General features: G+C 35.4%; 2 protein-coding genes across 3 annotated transcripts in view; one reads left to right on the plus strand and one right to left on the minus strand.

Annotated features, from left to right (window-relative positions):
* LOC113231307 (monocyte to macrophage differentiation factor 2) overlaps positions 1-13,836 on the plus strand; it is a 36,521-nt gene extending 22,685 nt beyond the window's left edge. The window contains exon 4 of one of the 2 annotated variants that reach the window (XM_026465572.1): positions 11,848-13,836. In XM_026465572.1, coding sequence (XP_026321357.1) covers positions 11,848-12,036 — 189 coding nt within the window. In that variant the 3' untranslated portion in view covers positions 12,037-13,836. The remainder of the gene's footprint in view (positions 1-11,847) is intronic. The other variant, XM_026465573.1, reaches the window with a different exon arrangement.
* A 3,752-nt stretch (positions 13,837-17,588) lies between these two features.
* LOC113231369 (arginine--tRNA ligase, cytoplasmic) lies at positions 17,589-19,819 on the minus strand. Its single transcript, XM_026465662.1, has one exon. The coding sequence runs from the start codon at positions 19,713-19,715 to the stop codon at positions 17,661-17,663; it is 2,055 nt and encodes a 684-aa protein (XP_026321447.1). The 5' UTR covers positions 19,716-19,819; the 3' UTR covers positions 17,589-17,660.
* Positions 19,820-19,950: the final 131 nt, after the last annotated feature.

The following is a 19,950-nucleotide window of genomic DNA, read 5'->3' on the forward strand; positions in this document are numbered from 1 at the left end:
GCCTTAACACGTCCATGTACAAAGTGCTACCCGTGCTACGAAAAATGGCTTCTGTAATTAATAGCATTTTGATTAGTCAGTACAAAAATACTATTGTATAGTAGCTTTTACTATAAATATGCAGCCTTATCACGCCCTTGTACAAAGGGCTATCGGTGCTATAAAAAATGCCTTCTGTAATTTGTAGCATTTTGATGAAAAAATATTATTGTAGAGTAGCTTTTACTTTATTCGAGACGACTTTCAATTCGTACCCTTGGTATAATAAAGCCACATTTGTGATCATATTTTGTGCTTTTATCACATCAAAGCCTTAAAAATAATACGTACTACTTGACACTAGTTTTATATTTGTGAAATTTTAAACTCTCTTATTTCAGCATAAAAAAGTTATCGTTTTATTTCGTTTATAGATTCTTTAGATCTCTCTCCTGAAAAGTTATAATTTTGGACGTGACCTTATTACATAAATGCATCGGTGCTAAGTTACAATATCGCTTTAAACTTTGTTTTTTGAAAAATAAATGAAGAATCAAAAACCAGTCCCGGTTACTTTATTGAATTTTTCTATTCGACCTATATCTTTTTTAACTTATTGAATTTTTGTTCCTATCATTTATAAATCTGACGACCCTAGTGGCCTAGCAGTTAGGACTGTGGATGCTCTCGGTTTCAATTCCTGGTTGAACCAATTTGGAAAACGAACTTTATCTAAATTGAATCTGGTCTGGGTTTTCTGGTTAGAGCGTTAATTTGGTTGTTCTGGTACTCATAGTACATCGAAATCCCTAGTGTGAGACCTGCTAATAATAATAATAATAACAACAACGCACATACTCGTAGCCCCGTACTAGGGAAACCCTGTATCGCGGGTGCTATGGATACACACATAGGTAGACAGTCACAAATTACACCCAAACTCACGAGAAAAATAAATGTAGGCCATACAAATATTTCTTCCGACCCGGGATTCGAACCCGGGACCTCTGCATGGCAATCCAGTATGGTAACCGTTCGGCTACGGAGGCATTAGTTTAGCATATTATTATCATAGGGTTCTCTTTGGTACACCTTAATTGATTCTTCTTCTTTCATTGACTCGATATGAACAAGATCGGTGAAGGTAGAGATAGCATATAACACACTACCTAAGTGTTGCGTGCGAAGATGTCGGCGGCACACGATTATTACTTAACACATTCTCAAGTTAGTGTTTACTAAATCTCCAAAATATTTTTCGAAACGATACCAGAGAATAAAAAAGCAACGAGAAAGGTCTCTCCCCGCCACTCGTTTTGCTGCGGCTTTGACGGAACGGCAACAAAGACTGTCAACGAGCCGTTCGCTAAAGGCGGCTTCCCACAACCCGTTCCCGTTTTTTAAAGGCAAAACGGGCGAGCTCGCGCCACGGGCGAACCCGGGCGGCCTCGGGCCGATGCGCGTGGTTACGCGTATTCGGGTGTGTGTCATGTAAAGGTGCCACGGCCGTGTATGTTAAGGTAGGATTCAAAAACAGGCGAGCACATGCGCACTCGGGCGGTCCTCTTCCCGCGATGTGGCCCGTGAAAAAACGGACCGTGCAAAGCCGCCATAAGGATAACTGTGATATTTCAACAGTTTGCATTTATTTATTACGAACACACGTTACTATAATGGTCATGTATTGTGCCATGTACGGCTGCCTATCTTCATCTAAATGGAATAAAGAATGGAGGGAGATCTTTCGTTAAAAAATTTTTAGATTATGAATTTTTTAATTGCAAATCCATAACAGATTATATAGAGATAACACATTTAAAAGAAAAGATTTAATATAAATAATTGTGTCCGAATTGTGAGGATACTGTTGTGTGGTCATTCAAGAAAAATGTGTTAATAAGTATTATCACATTACGCACATTAGTCATAATCATTTATTTAAGACAACAATTCGTTTTCCTACCCCAGAGCGGAACGTAATCTCTCACATAGTATTTGTATATATGAACGTGGCAGTTATATAGATTTATCTCTTTTTACCGCATGACATAAGAGAGCAAAGGTCAAATAAACAAATAACATAATTAATCGTGTTGTTTCAAAACGTATTAACTGACACACTTTATTGTAACACACGATAACATGCATTTGTAGGTTGGCCAGAATGTCATATTAAATTAATGTATATGCATTACAATACATTAAATATAGTCTTTATTGCAAACAAAGACATTTTATTAAAGCTATATTTGAGCTGCTTCACACAAACAAAAGAGAATTATGATTAGAAATTTTTCTTATTGTTTTCGTAGTATATTTTCTGATTGTAATCTTTTCTGAATTTTCTATTAGTACTATATTTTTTATTATAAACTCTTATACGTTTTTGGTCGACCTATTTTTTCTGATTACAAATTCTCATTAATTTCTGGTAAACCGATAATTCGTAATGAAAGTGTCTATAATTTTTGGTCGGTCTAAATATTTTCTGATAACAAATTTTCAAGAAAGGTCGACTTATATTTTCGCTTGATAGTCACTTCCTTGTTAATTAACCCAATTAAGCTTTTATTATTGATGGGAAAATATATTTCGGAATGGCACGCTAGATCTCTCAATTATTCGTCTATCGAATACGTCAATAAGGGGTTAATTAATTTATTGTTAGAAATGTAAGTACCCATTGACTTACAATTATATGGACGTCGGGTCCGCGCTAAAAAGTGTCCGCACTTGTAAGGCGCTAAAATCGTATACAGAGCGCGACACTCCGCTTTAGTCTTCATTTGTTCTACTGATAGCGCGATACTGCGATGACATTACAATTTAAATTTCGAATAGGTTGACTTGGGACATTTTTTTCGTGGTTTTTGTATTAGACCCGTCGTCCATTTATTTGTAAGTCAATGTAAGTACCATATGATTTTTCAAAGCGAAATAATATAACTTTTTTTTATTAAAAAAAGCGACCTCAAAAGTTTGTGGAATTACATCTATTCGCCAAGTTTTATTGAAATCGGTAATTCATCCCCTAGTTAACCACCTTTGGAGGTGGAATATTTTCATCAAATTTAAATAGGATCAAACTGAGGTACTCGCTTGCCAACAAAAAAAGAATCATCAAAATTGGTTCACAATAGTCCGGAGTTATCGCGTAACGTACATTAAAAAAACGCAGTCGAATTGAGAACCTCCTCCTTTTTCGTAGTCGGTTAAAAATAGTTGTTATTCTGCTAAAATCTAGTTGCAACGGCAGTTGAGTCTCAATTATATACTCGATGGTGGAATGCCAGTGAGTGCATTCATTTAAACCATCACCAACGATCGATGTTGCTCTACTAAAATTATCATGGAAATTACTATGCATATTTCACTTTTTACCTCGTTTAACGAGCAATTTAGTCTTCAAATTAAAATAATATAATGTTAATAGACTATCTCATCGACGTGAAAAATTTCAATTTCAGTTCCAGAATAGGTCAATCGTTAGCCACTACTTGTAGCAGAATACCGAACGTATTTACATTCATTCATCATTTATATTCGTTTATAAACGTACGCATAAGCGATTTTTAATAGCAATAGAGCTCCTTGTGAAAGAGTTCGTCCAGCGAACTACTACCACCTTACCAATTTCTGCCTCCAAGCAGCAGTGTGAGCAGTACTGCGTTCCGGTTTAGAAGGATAAGGGTGCTGGTGAAATTACAAGCACATGAGACTTGTCAACTTATGTCTCAGGCTGACGGCCGCAGTGGCAGTACCCTTAAGATCTTTGCGATTTAAAGCTCTGAGTAGTCCTGCAAAACTAGGAAATTCTCTGTACTATGAGTACCAGAACAACGGAATTCATTCTGGGGCACTACTCAGAATACCCGGACCAGAACCAATTTAGACAAGTTCGTTTCCCAAATTAGTCCTATCGGGAATCGAACGCCCACAGTGTAAAACGTTAGGCCACCGAAGTCGTCAATGTGCAAATTCATTCATTTAACAAGATTTTCCCCAATGTTAGATGAGTTTTTAGCACTATAAGAACATTTAATAAACTATAGAAATTCCAAACGTGTTTCGGTGATTAATTGTTCAAGAATTCTATTAAAGTTTTTAGACTATGGGTGGGTGTGTTTATTAGCTCTAGGCCGACGTTCAGCTGCAAATATATTCCGGAATAATGAAGAAAGTTTTAGGTCGGCACACACGCACGAATTCAATTTTTATTCATATTTTATTACGGAGGGTTATACTAAAACTTACCGAAGTAAGTACCAATGCATAAATCAATTCCACGGGAATTACGGGAACTTTCAGTTCACTGCTATGCATGGGTCTTGGAAGGACCAACACATAACAACGTGTATTAGTCGTCCTTTTTCATATTTTTCCAATATCCTAGAGAATTGCTGTTAAATTTTAAACCATAATTACTAATCAATACAATTGTGTCTAGTTGTAAAGTCGGTATCAAAAACTTCTATCTTCGCATACAAGCTTGCACTCTCATAAAATTAACATTACACATTTTCTCTGTAGCTTTGAGTTTCAATTAAATTTTTACTTTTCTCGCATAGATTTCCGCTTTAATATATTATGAATAATTTAAACTAGTAAATACTTCAGAACTTTGAATGAGAAACTCGACGTATGAGAAATTTGAGCGACACAACGAATAATCCATTTTCTGAAGCGAAGCTTATGAGCTGAATCCAGGTTTTGGTATTTCGAATCGAAGTGAGGCCATGGCACAATATTACAATTGGTTCGTAAAACTGTGGCCATGGATTATTAACGTGTCGGCGCTCGGTAACAGCTGCTAAAATATTAGCTACACCACACGATAACGATCTTATTTAATTATTGAAAACTTGAGGGCCAAATTTAGGTTAACTGTTAGCTACATGCGCAATACTAGCTCCGCTGCGTGGCTGTTAGGGATTGGTCAATCTGAAAACTTGGAATTCCTATCAGGGCGGGTTTCTAACGGCCGGATGTAGAATATTTACTAGCCTACATTTACAGTGTATTCTAATTCTACAGCACGATTCCCATGACTTCAGTCATTAACATCGAAAACTAAATTTTATTTTTTATTCCCACAACAAAATCATTTATTAATTTCATAGGTTAACAAATTGCATGTGAAATAGTCAAATTTGCAACCTAAAGATCAGCACTGGGCTTCGTCAATAGGTACTAAAATATAAAAACACTGGAATTTGCAAGAGATTTTTTCAACATTCGTAACCTAAGAAAAAAATCCCGTCCCGTATCGTGGCCGGCTCAAAAGTTCCCATTATACTGGCTACCTCGCTGGACGGCAATGGACTCTTGCTGAACCAACCACGACCTAGAGCGGTGAAACTTTAATTAATTTTCAGTATTCTATTATATAAAAACAATGTTCTTATTAATAGGTTGTGATTTTTTGATATCTTTAACTGTTACTACAAATTAAGTGAGTATGGCACATGGAAGAAACTGCCTGCAACGCAAAATCAATTTGATATGGTTTTGATAATTACCTTTTGGTTAGAAGCGGACATTTCTAATTATTGATATTTTTTAGATGTAGACATTCGTCCCCGATAAGTCACAGGCACTATAAGACTATATTTTATGATTGCAATATATTCTATTTCCTTAATGGCGGCCACTAGGCTTGGGCCTGTGTCAGTTTCGATTGCAATTTATACAGTTTCAATTCAGTAAACCGACATACCTACGTGTAGCGCATTCCACTACACTAGAAGCAGATTCTCATAAAAACAAACGACCCGGGTATCTTGGTTTACAGCCGGCCGTCAATACACATTATCAATAATGGCTGCCTCGCAACGCACCCCCGGGTTTCCTGTACAGCTTGTGGGGATATGTCGAAACGGAACGTAGGAGGGTGATCACGTGTGGGCGTACGTTATCATTACATGGAATTTTCGTACAGTAACGTGCAAGTAGCGAAATTAAATTATCACAGGAAACTTTTTGTTGACATTTTCGCCAACATGTTTTAATTTAAAAAATATTTTATGATTTTAATTCATACTACAAATTTTAAAATACGAATCCGAATTACGCTACGTTACAAATGTAAAGTGATTGTGCAATCTTAGGTCCATTTTTGTACTGTAAGAAAACAAGAGATATTCTGTTATATTAGTATTTCCAGGTTTTATATGAATAATACGCGAGGCTATTAATTTCCTAAAAAATTCAAACGATTAGATTACGGGAACCCGCTGGATGCGAGCAGCGCGAGACTGGTCGTTGTGATCTTTCGGAGTGACCTATATCTAGCAGTGCACGTATCTCGGCTGAAAGTTGGTATTAAATTAAAATTAAGATTATGTTAACAAGAATGCTACATTTTGTGTCGATGTTCCGTTCTTAAGACTTTTAACTAATTACCTTTTTATGATACTAAGTAGTTGCAATGTCACTCATAGCTTGAAATCTCGAAGATTTGATGGGCACTCCCACTCCACCTGTCACCTTGAGGCCCACGTACCTGCAGTTTCACTACCACTTTTACGTAATGTGGCAGTACCTCCCTGGACGAACTCTTTCGCAAGGAGCTTTACTGCTACTAAAGCTTACTTTTATTCCAGTTTTTAGTTGGTAACGTTACTGGTGGCTTAACGTTACCGTTATTTTTTCCCGCATTTCGCGCAGGACGCCTCTTTGTTTTGTAAAATAAAACACACGTTTACGATAGTTACGAATAAATGTTTAATGATTAAAAAAAATTAAAAAAACATTGTTGGTTGTTTCGCTAATTCGCGCCATTTAAATTAGTGTCACATGTACCCTGTTTTGTCAAAGCGGGACATTGTTAAGTATTTTGGGGACGGCAGGACATGAAGCTCAAAAGCGGGACTGTCCTGCTCAAAGCGGGACGAATGGTCACATTAAGTACGCTGTAACAAGCTGGTTTACTAATAAGTGAATTACTTTTTATTGTTATCTTTATTTCTAAGTGCAGTAAAGTAAAGTATAAAGAGATACTATTCCGCCTTTTCGCAGTTGGACCTAAAAAGGGAGGCAATAAATATGGATAAAAAATTATCAATTATGAAAATTGGACATAGTTATGAACTTTAACGGCAGAATCTACTAGAATATCGTCTAAATCGGTACACAAATGACGGAGTAAAAAAATACAGTCGAATTAAGCACCTCCTTCTTTTTTGAAGTCAAATAAAATAATACGAAACTTTTTAACCCAGTTTCTATGTCAATATAAGTAGACAACATAACCCGCTAAGGGTGTTCATTTAGTGCGAACCTTGACTTAATTCTAAACCTAATGATTGGATTACGTACATTGTAAATATAGAAAGTTCCTATCCAGCGGCTGAACTGAAATAGAAGCTTGATGATCACAATTGTATAGATAAGTTGTTTGCATTGGCACGGCGTGTTTACACCATCCACATGTAACAAAATGTTCTACTAGTTTATGTTCTTTAATTGGTATAAAGGAACTGTGCCATGACGTTACTTTGCAATTTTTTTTAAAATAACCTACTGTCTCACTGCTTCGGAGAGAACTTACCGAATTTTGTTATTTAATAGGTGCTGCAAATAAGACTTTACATCTCAAAAATTGTATGTACTTTGTTTCTCGTACTTAAAATCCATAGATAGAAACAAATAATAATAAAAACAAGCCAAACTAGTATTATAAATACAAAAGTATTTCTGTTTTTTACGTTGTTACGCCCAAACCGCTGTACCCGTGAACGTTGATGTAGAGACAGATGGGACCTAGGAGAAAAATATAGGCTATTTTTTGTCACAAAAATAAATCTTGAAGGTGGTGAAATAGGGGATGAAAGTTTTTATGGAAAGCCAATAAAACTATGAAAATTAATATAGTAAGTAAGCTACTAGAATACTATACTATACTAGGTAGTACGCCTGGTGGTAAGCTACACGCCAGTCCATAATAGTTACAGTGCCATTCAGAGCTTTAAATCGCAAAGATGTGAAGGGCACTTCCACTTGACAAGTCCCATGTGCCTGTAATTTCAACAGCACCCTCAACCTTCAAAACCGGAACAATGTAATGCTCACATTACTGCTTGGCGGTAGAAATACGTAAGGTGGCAGAAACTACCCTGGACGACCTCTGTCACGAGGAGCTCTACTGCTCCTAATATTATTCTGCGTAGATAAAATTAAGAATGAAGCTGTACAGGGTAATCTTTAAAGTACTAACAACCTTGCAGGACTATATTACCACGCATAAACAATAACTTTCGTTCCGTGACTTTTAACGATTCATTAAATGTTACTTTCATATGAAAATAAAAATATTTAAATAGATCGCTCTAAACGGTGATGGCTTTATTTGGTCTGTGGTGATAGCTCTGTGTGATAACAAAAGGAAGCGCTAGCGTAAATACCAATTCGAACTGGGGTTGTTGTTGAAACACATGCTGATTTTATGTATTTAAAAAAAAACGCGAAAAATTTACATCCTTACTGCATCTATCTACATAAAAAGCTTTCTATTTTTTTGATATTATAATTGTTAACGCGTACACGGTGCTGACATCTACAGGAAAGTATTCTCAACATAGATGAATGTGCGGCGCAATAATTTAATGTTTTTTTTGTAACGATTTTGAATTTCGAAATGTATCGAGTCACTCACACGGCAGACTCCTAATGTAACAGACGTTTTTTTTACAAAATATGAATATTTATACAAAAGGAAATAAAGCCATTCATTTCATTTTAACTATAGGCAGGAAACGAGAAGAGAAAGGAGAAGATAGAGGCTGACCACAGCGACACATACACACTCTAACAATAATAAAATATTATTTCAATGATTTTGTGACATTTATTGACAAGTCAACCGTGACCATGGGACCCGTAAAGGGCCCAAAACGTCGGTTTGTTTGAAAAAACAAATATACGCGATTTAAATCCGGAAAAATAGTTTAATTTCCTATTTATTAACAAATCAGTCAATCTGCCTAGCTTAATCGTTGTGAATTTTATCGAAGTTATATTTTAAAAACACCATCTGAGCTGCTTCTTCGGCTTACAATCTGTTTCTAGAATTTTTGTAAATTATTCCTGCCTGCCTTTTAGGTCATGTCACGACAGTGAATATCAGCATCGATGAATGCGGATGCGGATATTTTAATTTATGCAGATTAACCGCGGCTTATGTTCAGCAGTGGACGTCTTCCGTCTGATATGCTGATATTCGCAACAACTTTATTTTCTTTAACCTAAAAAACTAATCTAACCTAAACAAAATCCAATGTATCGTTAATAAATTATACAACATTGCGTCTCTGGACTGCAATGGGACACTTGCTGAACCAACCACGACCCAGAAAAAAAATCTAAAAAGTGTCAGATAGTACAACAAAAACTTAAAAGTTTATTTTTGGTGAATTTAATATGTTTTGTTAAAAAGTCATGGAACATAACTTGTTGTTTATGATGTTTTAAGAATATTGCCCTAGTATTTATATATTATTTATGCCTGGTATTGTTTGTATTTTTCAAATGAAATGTCTAAAGCTCTATTTTTTACCGACTTCAAAAATAAAGGAGGAGGTTCTCAATTCGACAGTATGTTTTTTTTGTATGTAGGTATGTTACGCGAATGTAAATGAATTCACTCACTGGCATTCCACCATGAGTATATAATTGAGACTCAACTGCTATTGCAACTAGATTTTAGCAGAATAACAACTATTTTTAACCGACTTCAAAAAAGGAGGAGGTTCCAATTCGACTGCATGTTTTTTTTTAATGTATGTTACGCGATAACTCCGTATTATTGTGAACCGATTTTGATCATTGTTTTTGGTTGGAAAGAGTCCCATTTAAATTTGAAGAATATATTCCACCTCAATGGTGGAATATTTTACTAAACTAGGGGTTGAATGACTTTTGAGGTCGGTTTTTTAGTACTCTGTATTGAGATTATGTGTTATTTCACACGAAAACAAAATACGGAAATCAAATGAGACGGCTTCATTTAATTGATTTCACATTGTTACATTCGTGTATTCGAAATCATTATAATCACTTTCTCAATAAGTACACCTTTTTTTTAAATTTGTTTATATCGGCGAACGATAATTAAATGTATAAACATCTGACGATTTCAATGATTTCTGCAAACATCTGTATCTGATTTCCATGTTTACATCTTTTATTGGATGGCTGTGATGCTCTTAAAATTATTACCTACGAGTTTTTTTACAATTGCTATCGTTTACTTCTGATGTTTGTCATGGGGATGACAGCAGATCCGATGTTCAGGAACGGGCGAATCTCACCAAAAACCACTTTTACTAAACATTTTGACTGCCTCCAACCAAACATTCCATGCAAACCTTGTTTCTTCCGCTACAAACTTGTCCCTATATTATACACATGAATGATTATTCGGCTTAGAAAGGGTCATCAAAACAACAAAAAAAAGGGTCATGTTTGTTACTTTGTTTTTCTAACTATCATCAAAGTTTGAGATAACTCCATTATATTCAATCTATTTTATTTTTTTTAATTAAATGGACTTGCTCTTAACCACTACCTAGCTCAGGAGCAAAGGTAGGATCTACGATGGAATGAGCTCGCCCAGAAGATGCCTATTCAATCACACCTTAAAGATACACGGGTTGTATGAGTTCAGAAACATAGGCGCAGGCAGGGAACTCCATTCCTGGGCTGTGCGCATAATAAAAGATGATGAAAAGCATAGCAGGCCTCGAGGGAATATCGACCAAGTAAGGATGATATCCCAAATGGGGGCGGCGGGATGAGCTGATGGAGCTCATGGGCACACTCGCCGAAATATATTATATGTAGTATAGAAAACCGACAGACAGAGTTGCCCAACTTGGCGCCGCGCCGGTGGGCTAAAATATGAAGTTTAGTTTCGAGCTCATCGTCGCCAATAAGACTCCTGGCTCAGCGCTCAATTGAATCAAGAGCCTCAAGTTGATACTTCGTTGAGCCATCCCACAGGTGACTACATTCATAGATATAGAAAAAAAGGGGAGACATGTAATGACGCTATGTAAGATCGGGTACCGATGTCTCCACTTTTTACCTTGTGTGCAATTCAAACTACACTCTATTATCCACTACCATAACTTAAAGATTTTGATTGGGTAGGGCTTAAAACGTGAAAACAACGTAACACAATTTTAAAATTTAACAAAATTAAACTTACAGTCCCTTGAGTAAGAGTTATATTACAATATTTCAGTATTTTTTATCCTGGTTCAGCCATTCACCATCAGGTGAGGTTTTAGTAAAAATGCTACTAGTATATAATAGCTAACTATTACACGTTAGATGTCGCTGAAAATCATTTTTCGTTACACTAAGAACTCACGGAGCGGTTTTCACTCGCGATCGCGGCATCTGTAGAATGTAAAATTAGTAGCACATTTCACGGCGCGTTTTACGCCTGTAGTGGTGACGGTTGCTCGCGGTTGCCGCTAGAACTAATGCTAGGAGAACCGCGCAGGACGCGATCACCTGCGCGCTTGGCGGCCGTCGTCGCCCGCACACTTTGGCGGTCGGTTCAGGCGCAATGTGGTACAGGCGCACGCGGGGTGAGTTCTCTTTTAACCGCGCGACTTGCGATTAACTCCCATTGGAAAACCCTAAAAATTAAAAATACGCTACGGTTAATCTACTAGTATAATGGATTTTAAATATCTAAATTATCAAAAGCAATAATACACATACATTTTTCTTCGAACAACAGCAACATACAAATTGACATGAAATTGAAACGGTTGTCCGAAACATGAGTTGTGTTAAAGTTCCTCAAAATAAAATGTTTAGTAATAACATTATTAATTTATTTATCTTTCTTGTTCACAGCATCAATTTCCAGCAATGCACGATCTAAAGCTCGGCGGTATACTGTACCTGATCGGCGTATTCTTCTTCAAATCGGACGGTAGGATCCCTTTTGCCCACGCCATCTGGCACATATTCGTGGCGTTAGCAGCCACTGTGCATTACCTCGCAATCCTGAGACATCTGTTCCCCGATCTCAAATCTCAATGAAGACTGCCCTATAACTATTGAATCTCGAGAGCTCTGTCTATAGATATTTTTGTACCTGTAATACGCTGTGTAATGGACAAGTCGAAATTTGTGACTTTTTGATAACAAACCTTCTATTATACATACATGTATGTCGAAAGTGTGAACAACTTTACTCGACTCCAAAGTTTATTCTCGAAATGACACAAATCTAGACCCGTTTTTATGCGTATTCTCTGGCTAACGTTACCGTAGTACATGTAACCATTTCTTTTATTGTATTATACACTACAGTAAATCGTATAATCTTACGTAGTTAAGGTAGAAGTGAAATGATAGCAATGTGAAAGCCAAAGTATAATGTTAGTTCCTATATGTGAGATGTACCCTTTTAAGTAGATACTAAATATGGATTTGTATTTAGCCGGATAATACGCAAATGTCGGCGGAAACACAGAAGTAGGTCGGCCATCTCAACAATTGTCAATCCGGTTGCGATGGTAACATATAGGTGTGACCTTAAGAGGACGGTTTAGCTAAAGAGCTTTATATAAACGTATTTTAATCCTATTTTGGATAATGACTATTCAATATCAGTGAAATTTTATAGAATATTCAATTGCCCCCTAAATTATAAATGGTTTTAAAATGGCACAGGCTTATAAAGTCCCTAATTTATGGAATTTTTTCAAGAAATTTCATTTTGAATTTCTTATAGACTCTGAAAAACCAAGACCATTTTAAGGTCGATGAGAAGAAGAAATTATTATTATTATGCACATAACTACCATACTTCTTGAATGAACATAAAGCTACAAATTATAGCGAGAAAATGGTTCAAAACCTTACTTGTCTCACCCATTCACCAGAGCTCTCTTCACGGCCGTGCGATTTGGCAAAGCAGTCCTCTTAAGACCCTAACGCGTTACGCAGACGACGTTCCTTCTTGGGCGTGAAGCAAATTTTACTTACTGGATACCGGCTGTATTCTATTATTATATGGCTAAAAACTCTGCCTACTAATAAGAAACTTGTCTGCGCTCCGCATTAGCGATACTCGTTTAAAGCGCGGTTTCCATGACCATCTCATTCTGCGGTCCACGTTACCATAACTAGCGTTACTGGTACCTTAAACAAGTGAACGCATCTGTGTAGCAACATCTTCTAAGGAAACTCGTGGGCAACACTGTGATATTTAGATATTGTTCAGCAGGTGGTGATCCCTACGACATCTGTACTTTGTAAGAAGAGCCACCCTGTAGTCGCTCCAGCAGTTTATTCTAAAACCGATAAATTATTCCCTGTGCTTTCAAGAATTTCTGTGTTAATTGCTCTGTATCAAAATTTGGTCTGATATTGCCGTGGCTTTACGATTAATGCCACGATCGATTCACATTTCCAATTCGATAATTGTCGAAACGAGTCTTAACACTCGGACCCAGACTCGTTTAAATTATAGTGAGCATTTTGTAATCACTCTAGGTAGCCTATCTATGTGGGTAGCCTGTCTCGATCGATACCTAACTTATGAACATAGTACCTAATGGTATTTTTTATTCCCGTTCATTCAAATTTGTTATAAGACACTTGAGAAAGAAAATTGAAGCGTTCCGTACGTCAGAATAGACAGAGACTGCGAAAATTGAGGTAAATTTGGCGATTCACTTTGGTATGTCATATCCTCGCGCCATTTTAAGAGGTAAAGTAATCAAGCGAATTATGTTAATTCGTCATCCACGTCCTACACACGTCTTTTTCAACAATCTCTAAACATCAAAAGAACGGGAATAAGGAAACAACCAATGATATAGAAACAACGGTAACGTGGACCGCATGCGGCCAAACCTACAAAGTTCGTGTGTCTGTACATATTATTATGTAAAATATTGTTGAATCGTATGTACCTACTATTGTTGTAGTTAGTGTTTGTAGAATCTCAAAATCTCGAGACCAATCCAACCTTTTTTTAGAGAATTTAACTTATACGTATTAGGGTTTTTAGATACATTTATAAACTATACTTATTATACGAATCCAGTTTTTTCAGCGAAATCTTTTATACACCTCAATGTGAATTTTCCGTAGATTAGCTCGTTATACATTTTAGCGTAGCTCTGTGTACCACCTTGTAAGCTAACTAGGGTTTTAAACGTAAAGTTTTAAAATATATTTCTTTATGTATATCTGTCAGTGGCGATGGGTGAATTTTTAAAAAAGGTACGCAGCACATGCACGACATTTTCCATTCAATGGATATTGAATTATAGAATAAATTTCTTTAGCAAGCCAATGGCAATCTTGTTATATGTACCCTTCGCCACTGATACCTATGAGTTAGATCGATAGCGATTTACAATAGATTCATAATATATTAAAATTTTTAGATTTGTTAAGACTTGCTCAACTTATTAGTGTCACTTTAGGTGTTTGCTGTACTTCCAGAAGTAATCATTTGTTATTGTTTGTTATTCATCTGAATTTGTCAGAGTTTATTATTTATTTATTGAGAAAATGTTGTGAGCAGAATGAAGCATGTGAATTTCAATGAGAGATTTCTCTATTCTGCTGAACAAGCAATTTAAAGACCTGTCGTCACGGTTCAGCTTTAGCATGACTAAACTTAAGCAAGCCAAGTACGCGTTTGCATATGTGTGCGGGTATGCTGTGTAAGCGGTAGTCCGTGTAAATCAAGTATGAAAGGTGTTATACAGATACGAGCATCGAGATCGCTTGCGCAAGTTTACTCACGTAGAAGCTTGACCTTGTAGTCGGACAGTTAGTATGAAGTTGCTATGTTTGTTGGGTGAATTTATCCTAAAACAATCCGACGTTGTCTACGGATCGACGCTTTAAAGCAGACTGATATCGGTTTAAATGTCAGGGAGGCGGACAATTGCGCCACTGACTATTGTTCAAATTGGTTGCGATAGTGGCACAGTCCACTGTTCAAACTGGGTCAGAACAATCGCCCACTATTCCTTTACACCCGTCAATGCAAACGCGCTCCGATGACATTTAACATTTGACCTTTTCTTCCGAACTCCCCCAGCTTTTATATAGCCAAGTAACAGCATTACTGTCAACAAATTTACATTAAGAGTCAATGTATTATGCAACTCATAGATTAATTTATATACTTTATTTGTTTGTTTTTTTTATGGAAATGCTTTAATCCAGATTTCATGTTTTGGTTAGTATAAAACAGTTCTAGTCATTTGTTTGCTACAAACATTTTGAAAATTGGTGATCGATGAATGAATTTAATTTATGCATATTGGATTTTTTAAGAAATGTAACTGGCATATTTAAACAAATCATATATAATATTATTTGGAAAGGATGTGTTGTGATATTCATGGTGCATGATTGCGATAATGGTTTGTTGATAAAAAATGATATGTTAAATATGTTTCTGGTATGCGTTTGAAAATATTTGTATATTATGTTAGCTGAACAAACGATTGAATTTTAGCCGCTTAGCCAAGGTCACAGGGTAATTTGGTATAAAAAAAAACATTACATGATTGCACAAAGGTCATGAAATTATTGTTATTTTAAATTATACCTTTGATTGGTATCAATTATAAATTACAATTTTAAACAATTTTTAAAAATTAACTCATAAATTGATGGTAGCAAAAATTTTGTTATATAGGTAATTTCACAGTGTACGACGCCTGGTAGTGTCTTATACATTCCTATCTTCCTAAAACTAAACTACTTTCTACTATTTCGAAAAGTGCAAAATTAGTTTTAATTAAGGTCTAACAAATCAATGAATTACTTTCTCAAACTCGTATCTTATAAAGAGGGATTATTCAGGAGATGGCAAAACTTTCTATTTATTTTAAATTTCATATGGATGCATTACTCAGTGTGTGAATATGATGGAAATGTGATGTGAAATCAGTCTGCAAAATTTGTATTTACAATCAAATTTTTTGCATTGTAGTAACTTTATGCTTTAAGATACGAGTTTGAGAAAGTAAGGCGACGAAATGTGAATTCAATGGGCGTTGAGTTAGGGTCCTAACATGTATTTATATAGTTCGTGAGAATTGGCATGGTAAAAGTAACTGCACTTCTCTTAGGAAAACGTTGACAAAATGTAAAAAGCTGAATGACGTTTTCTATACGGTTTTGGTTTAACTTAGTTCATGTATGGAATACCATTGTTCGTGAAACTATACTTTATTTCTGAATGTAAATATGTAAACGTGATATCTTGAGGTCTTCCAATGTGTTGCTCTTGAGATGACTAAATAGTTTAGAAATATAAAAATATTTATGTGAGTAATGCGTGTCGAAACCTTTCTTCTCTTGAAAAAAAGAAATAACAAATTAATGGCTAGGTACCAAAGAACCTTCAAATATAGTGAAAAGAACAAGTTACATGAATTTCTGTATTGACAGTTTTTTTTTTGTAGAAATATAAAAAAATATATTATTGTTATGAAACCGTTAATTAAAGGATTTTGAAAATGAACTTGGTCTAAAAAAATCTTTTTATATTATATCTAATATTATAGACTTTTGAAGTAATCAACAGTTTAGTATTGTAATATCAAATACGGTATACGGTTGAAAGAATATACAATAAACTAGCCTTCAGGATGTCCCAAAATATAATTACCTTCTTATTTTTTTACTTACTTTATTAATATTTTTTTTCATTATAAATCAACACTTTACTACTTACTTTATAGTAACAGTATAGTAAAACTCCAGTAATTATTAAAACAATATTGTATCAAAGTAAATGTTTCAATGTTGTATGTGTACATTTAAGGTTCATCATGTAATTGTTTTTATACAAAAATTGTCATTACTATTATCTGGTAGTGGTCATTTCTTGCGAGACTTAAAACATAGACTAATAAAATTAAATGTGGATTTGCAATTATTATAAGACAATCCATTTCTTTCTTTAAAAATACCAATACATACCTTCTGAATATTTCATTAGATTACTGCTCGAGTGAGATATACATTGAAAACTTTTAAGTAGGTGTTAAAAAAGGTACTTGGTGTGAATTTTTAAACACTAATCTTCTTACTCGTGTGTTGCCTAAATGCATATTGAATTTTCTTCACAAAAGTTAAGGATCATTTTTGTATAAAAACACGAAAATGTTGTCTATGTACAGTGTTAAATATTACGTAAAGATGTATCATAGGTGGTAAGTTAAGACTTTCATCATGCAGGCTTCAGTGTGGTATACTTGCCGTATTTTAAGAAGTAGTATTATTTATGGCAAGTATAGGTTGAACCTCATAAAGCCCAGTGATTATTCTAATTGAACAGTGTTATTTCGTGAATGTTACCTTAATGATAATGGACCCTGATATAGTTTTGTAGAGGTTTTTGGGAACTCAATAAACATTTTACAATCAAATTCATGTTTTATTTTTGTTGTACAAACATTAAGCTTGTGTTAAAAATAAATAATAAATAAAAATAAAATAAATTATATTAAATAAAAAATTTATTTTATTTATTTTTAACAAACATTTTACAATCAAACTTAAGTTTTATTTTTGTTGTACAAACATTAAACTTGTGTTAAGCGGCACACATATTTACTTTAAGTAAATTCTATGTCAAAAAATAAATACCTTATACTATAATTGATAACAGTAGGTACCTACATTTTAGATACTGTTTTGATGCCTAATATATCTAAGCATTTCTCCATGACTTTAGCAGTAACTTCACACAGCATCAGCCTTTCATAGAAGATCTTTACAATCTTACCCTCTTTGTCCTTTTCTACACAGTAGCATTTATCATAGAACTCTGTGAAGCATGAGGATATCTCATACAAATATTCACAAAGGCTGTGAAGAAATAAATCACCTGCTACTTTGAGGATAACTTCCGGGAACCTTAGAAGTACCTTTCCAAGTTTCCATTCAGCTTCATGAGTAAGTTTGAAACCAGATTTCTCTAGCTCATCCAGTAAATTTTCAAAAGAGACTTGAGCTGTTCTAGCTATTGACCTAATGCGAGTCAGAGCATACAACAGGTATACGGCAGTGTTGCCTTTGTCATCCAACATTTTGTCAAATGAAAACACATAGTCATTGATTCTATTATGAGACAAGTCAGCATACTTGATGCAACCATATGCAACAGCTTCCTGTGCAAGTTTAAGTTCTTCTGGTGTAAGAACTTTATCCCGACCTTTCTCTTTTAGCTTGTCTAAGGACCTTTTCAACCCTTCATCAAGTAAATCAATAAGTTTAACTGTGTCACCAGAACGAGTTTTGAATTTCTTCTTATCTTCACCTAGAACAACACCAAAAACAACATTTTCAACTTTTTGTCCATTCTTTAATATTCCAGCTCGTCTGGCACAAGCTTCAATTGTCATAAAGTGGGTGTACTGCCCTGCATCTGTTACGTAAATAAATCTGTCCCCCTTCTCTTCCTCTACCCTCTGCTTAATTGTAGCCATGTCAGATGTATCATATGTGAATCCTCCATCAGATTTCACAATAGTAAGAGGGATTCCTTCACGTTTCTCTGCATCACCCCACATAATTAATCTGCCCTCGTCTTCTTCCAAAAACCCTTTGTCTTTTAATTCTTTGACTATAGATTCCATCCTGCTCTGGTAAAATGATTCCCCTCTGTCAATAATTTTTACCTCTAATCGATTATAAACTTTCTGGAACTCTTGTCGAGAGACTTCACATATAAGTTTCCATGCTGATATGTAGTCAGGATGTCCTGACTGGAGGTGAACAACGCTAGAATACGCTCGCTTCTTGAATTCTTCATCCTCATCAAAACGTGTCTTCGACTCTTTGTAAAAAGCTTGTAAGTCAGAAATGGGAGGAGAATGTGTCTTAAAATCAGGGTATTTATCTTGCAAATGAGCAATCAGCATTCCAAACTGAGTGCCCCAGTCCCCAAGATGGTTGATTCGGAGTACATCATGCTTCAGAAATTCTAACAAACGACAGATACTTTCCCCTATTATAGTAGACCTTAGATGTCCAACATGCATCTCTTTAGCAATATTAGGTGATGAAAAGTCTACAATAGCTTTTTCTTTCTTTACTGGGGGTGGCTTTACTCCATATCTGAGAATGCAAGTCAATACATGTTCAACAAACTGCTTATTGAGGTATATATTGAGATATCCTGCACCTGCCACTTCCATTCTTTCAATCAATGGTGATGCTGGAGTTTTATTGAGAATATTATTAGCAACTTCTCTAGGATTAGTCTTTACACCCTTACTTTTGAGCAGTTGTGATATGGCCATTGCAGAATTACACTGGTAGTCACCAAATTTGGGATTGTTTCCTGACAAAGTGATAGCGATGGGGGGTTCTTCGAGATCAGGATATGCTGAAGTGATAGCGATTTCAAAAACATTTTTAAGCTCATCCAAAATGCAAATAGTTCCCTCAATCGATTTAATATCAGTTATTAAAGTTGGACGCTTTTTTGGCTCCCTTTTGACTGTTTTTCCTGACGTACCAGAGCTCTCAGCTTTGATTGCATTTTCAAGTATTGCTAAGCGATGTTTGAGTTTTTCGTTATCTGAAACGAGTTTGTCTAGTCGAGGGTCACCGATGTAACTCAAATTGCCTGATGTCAACTTGTTAATTTCCTCTTCAATTGCCTTTGCTTCTTTTTCAGCCTTACTCGTCCGTTCTTCCAAACTTCGCTGTTGGACGTCAGACATTATAAATGTGATGTTATGTCCACCCGTAGCAAGTATTACTTCACTCAATATTGGCGAGATTTTTTAACATAAAACTAGGAATATCTATGTAAATACGGATACGTGGAGGTTATGTGCCGCACGTTCGATTTGACAGCTTACGTTTAGAAATTCTGAGGAATCTGAATTTCTTAACGTTCCAAAATATAAAGTTTGAATCGTAAATAATTTCAAATTTTGTAAAACTCTTCTTCCA

This window comes from Hyposmocoma kahamanoa, unplaced genomic scaffold, assembly GCF_003589595.1.
Source record: "Hyposmocoma kahamanoa isolate Upper Pololo Valley unplaced genomic scaffold, ASM358959v1 65, whole genome shotgun sequence".
In the NCBI taxonomy this organism is placed as follows: Eukaryota; Metazoa; Arthropoda; class Insecta; order Lepidoptera; family Cosmopterigidae; genus Hyposmocoma; species Hyposmocoma kahamanoa.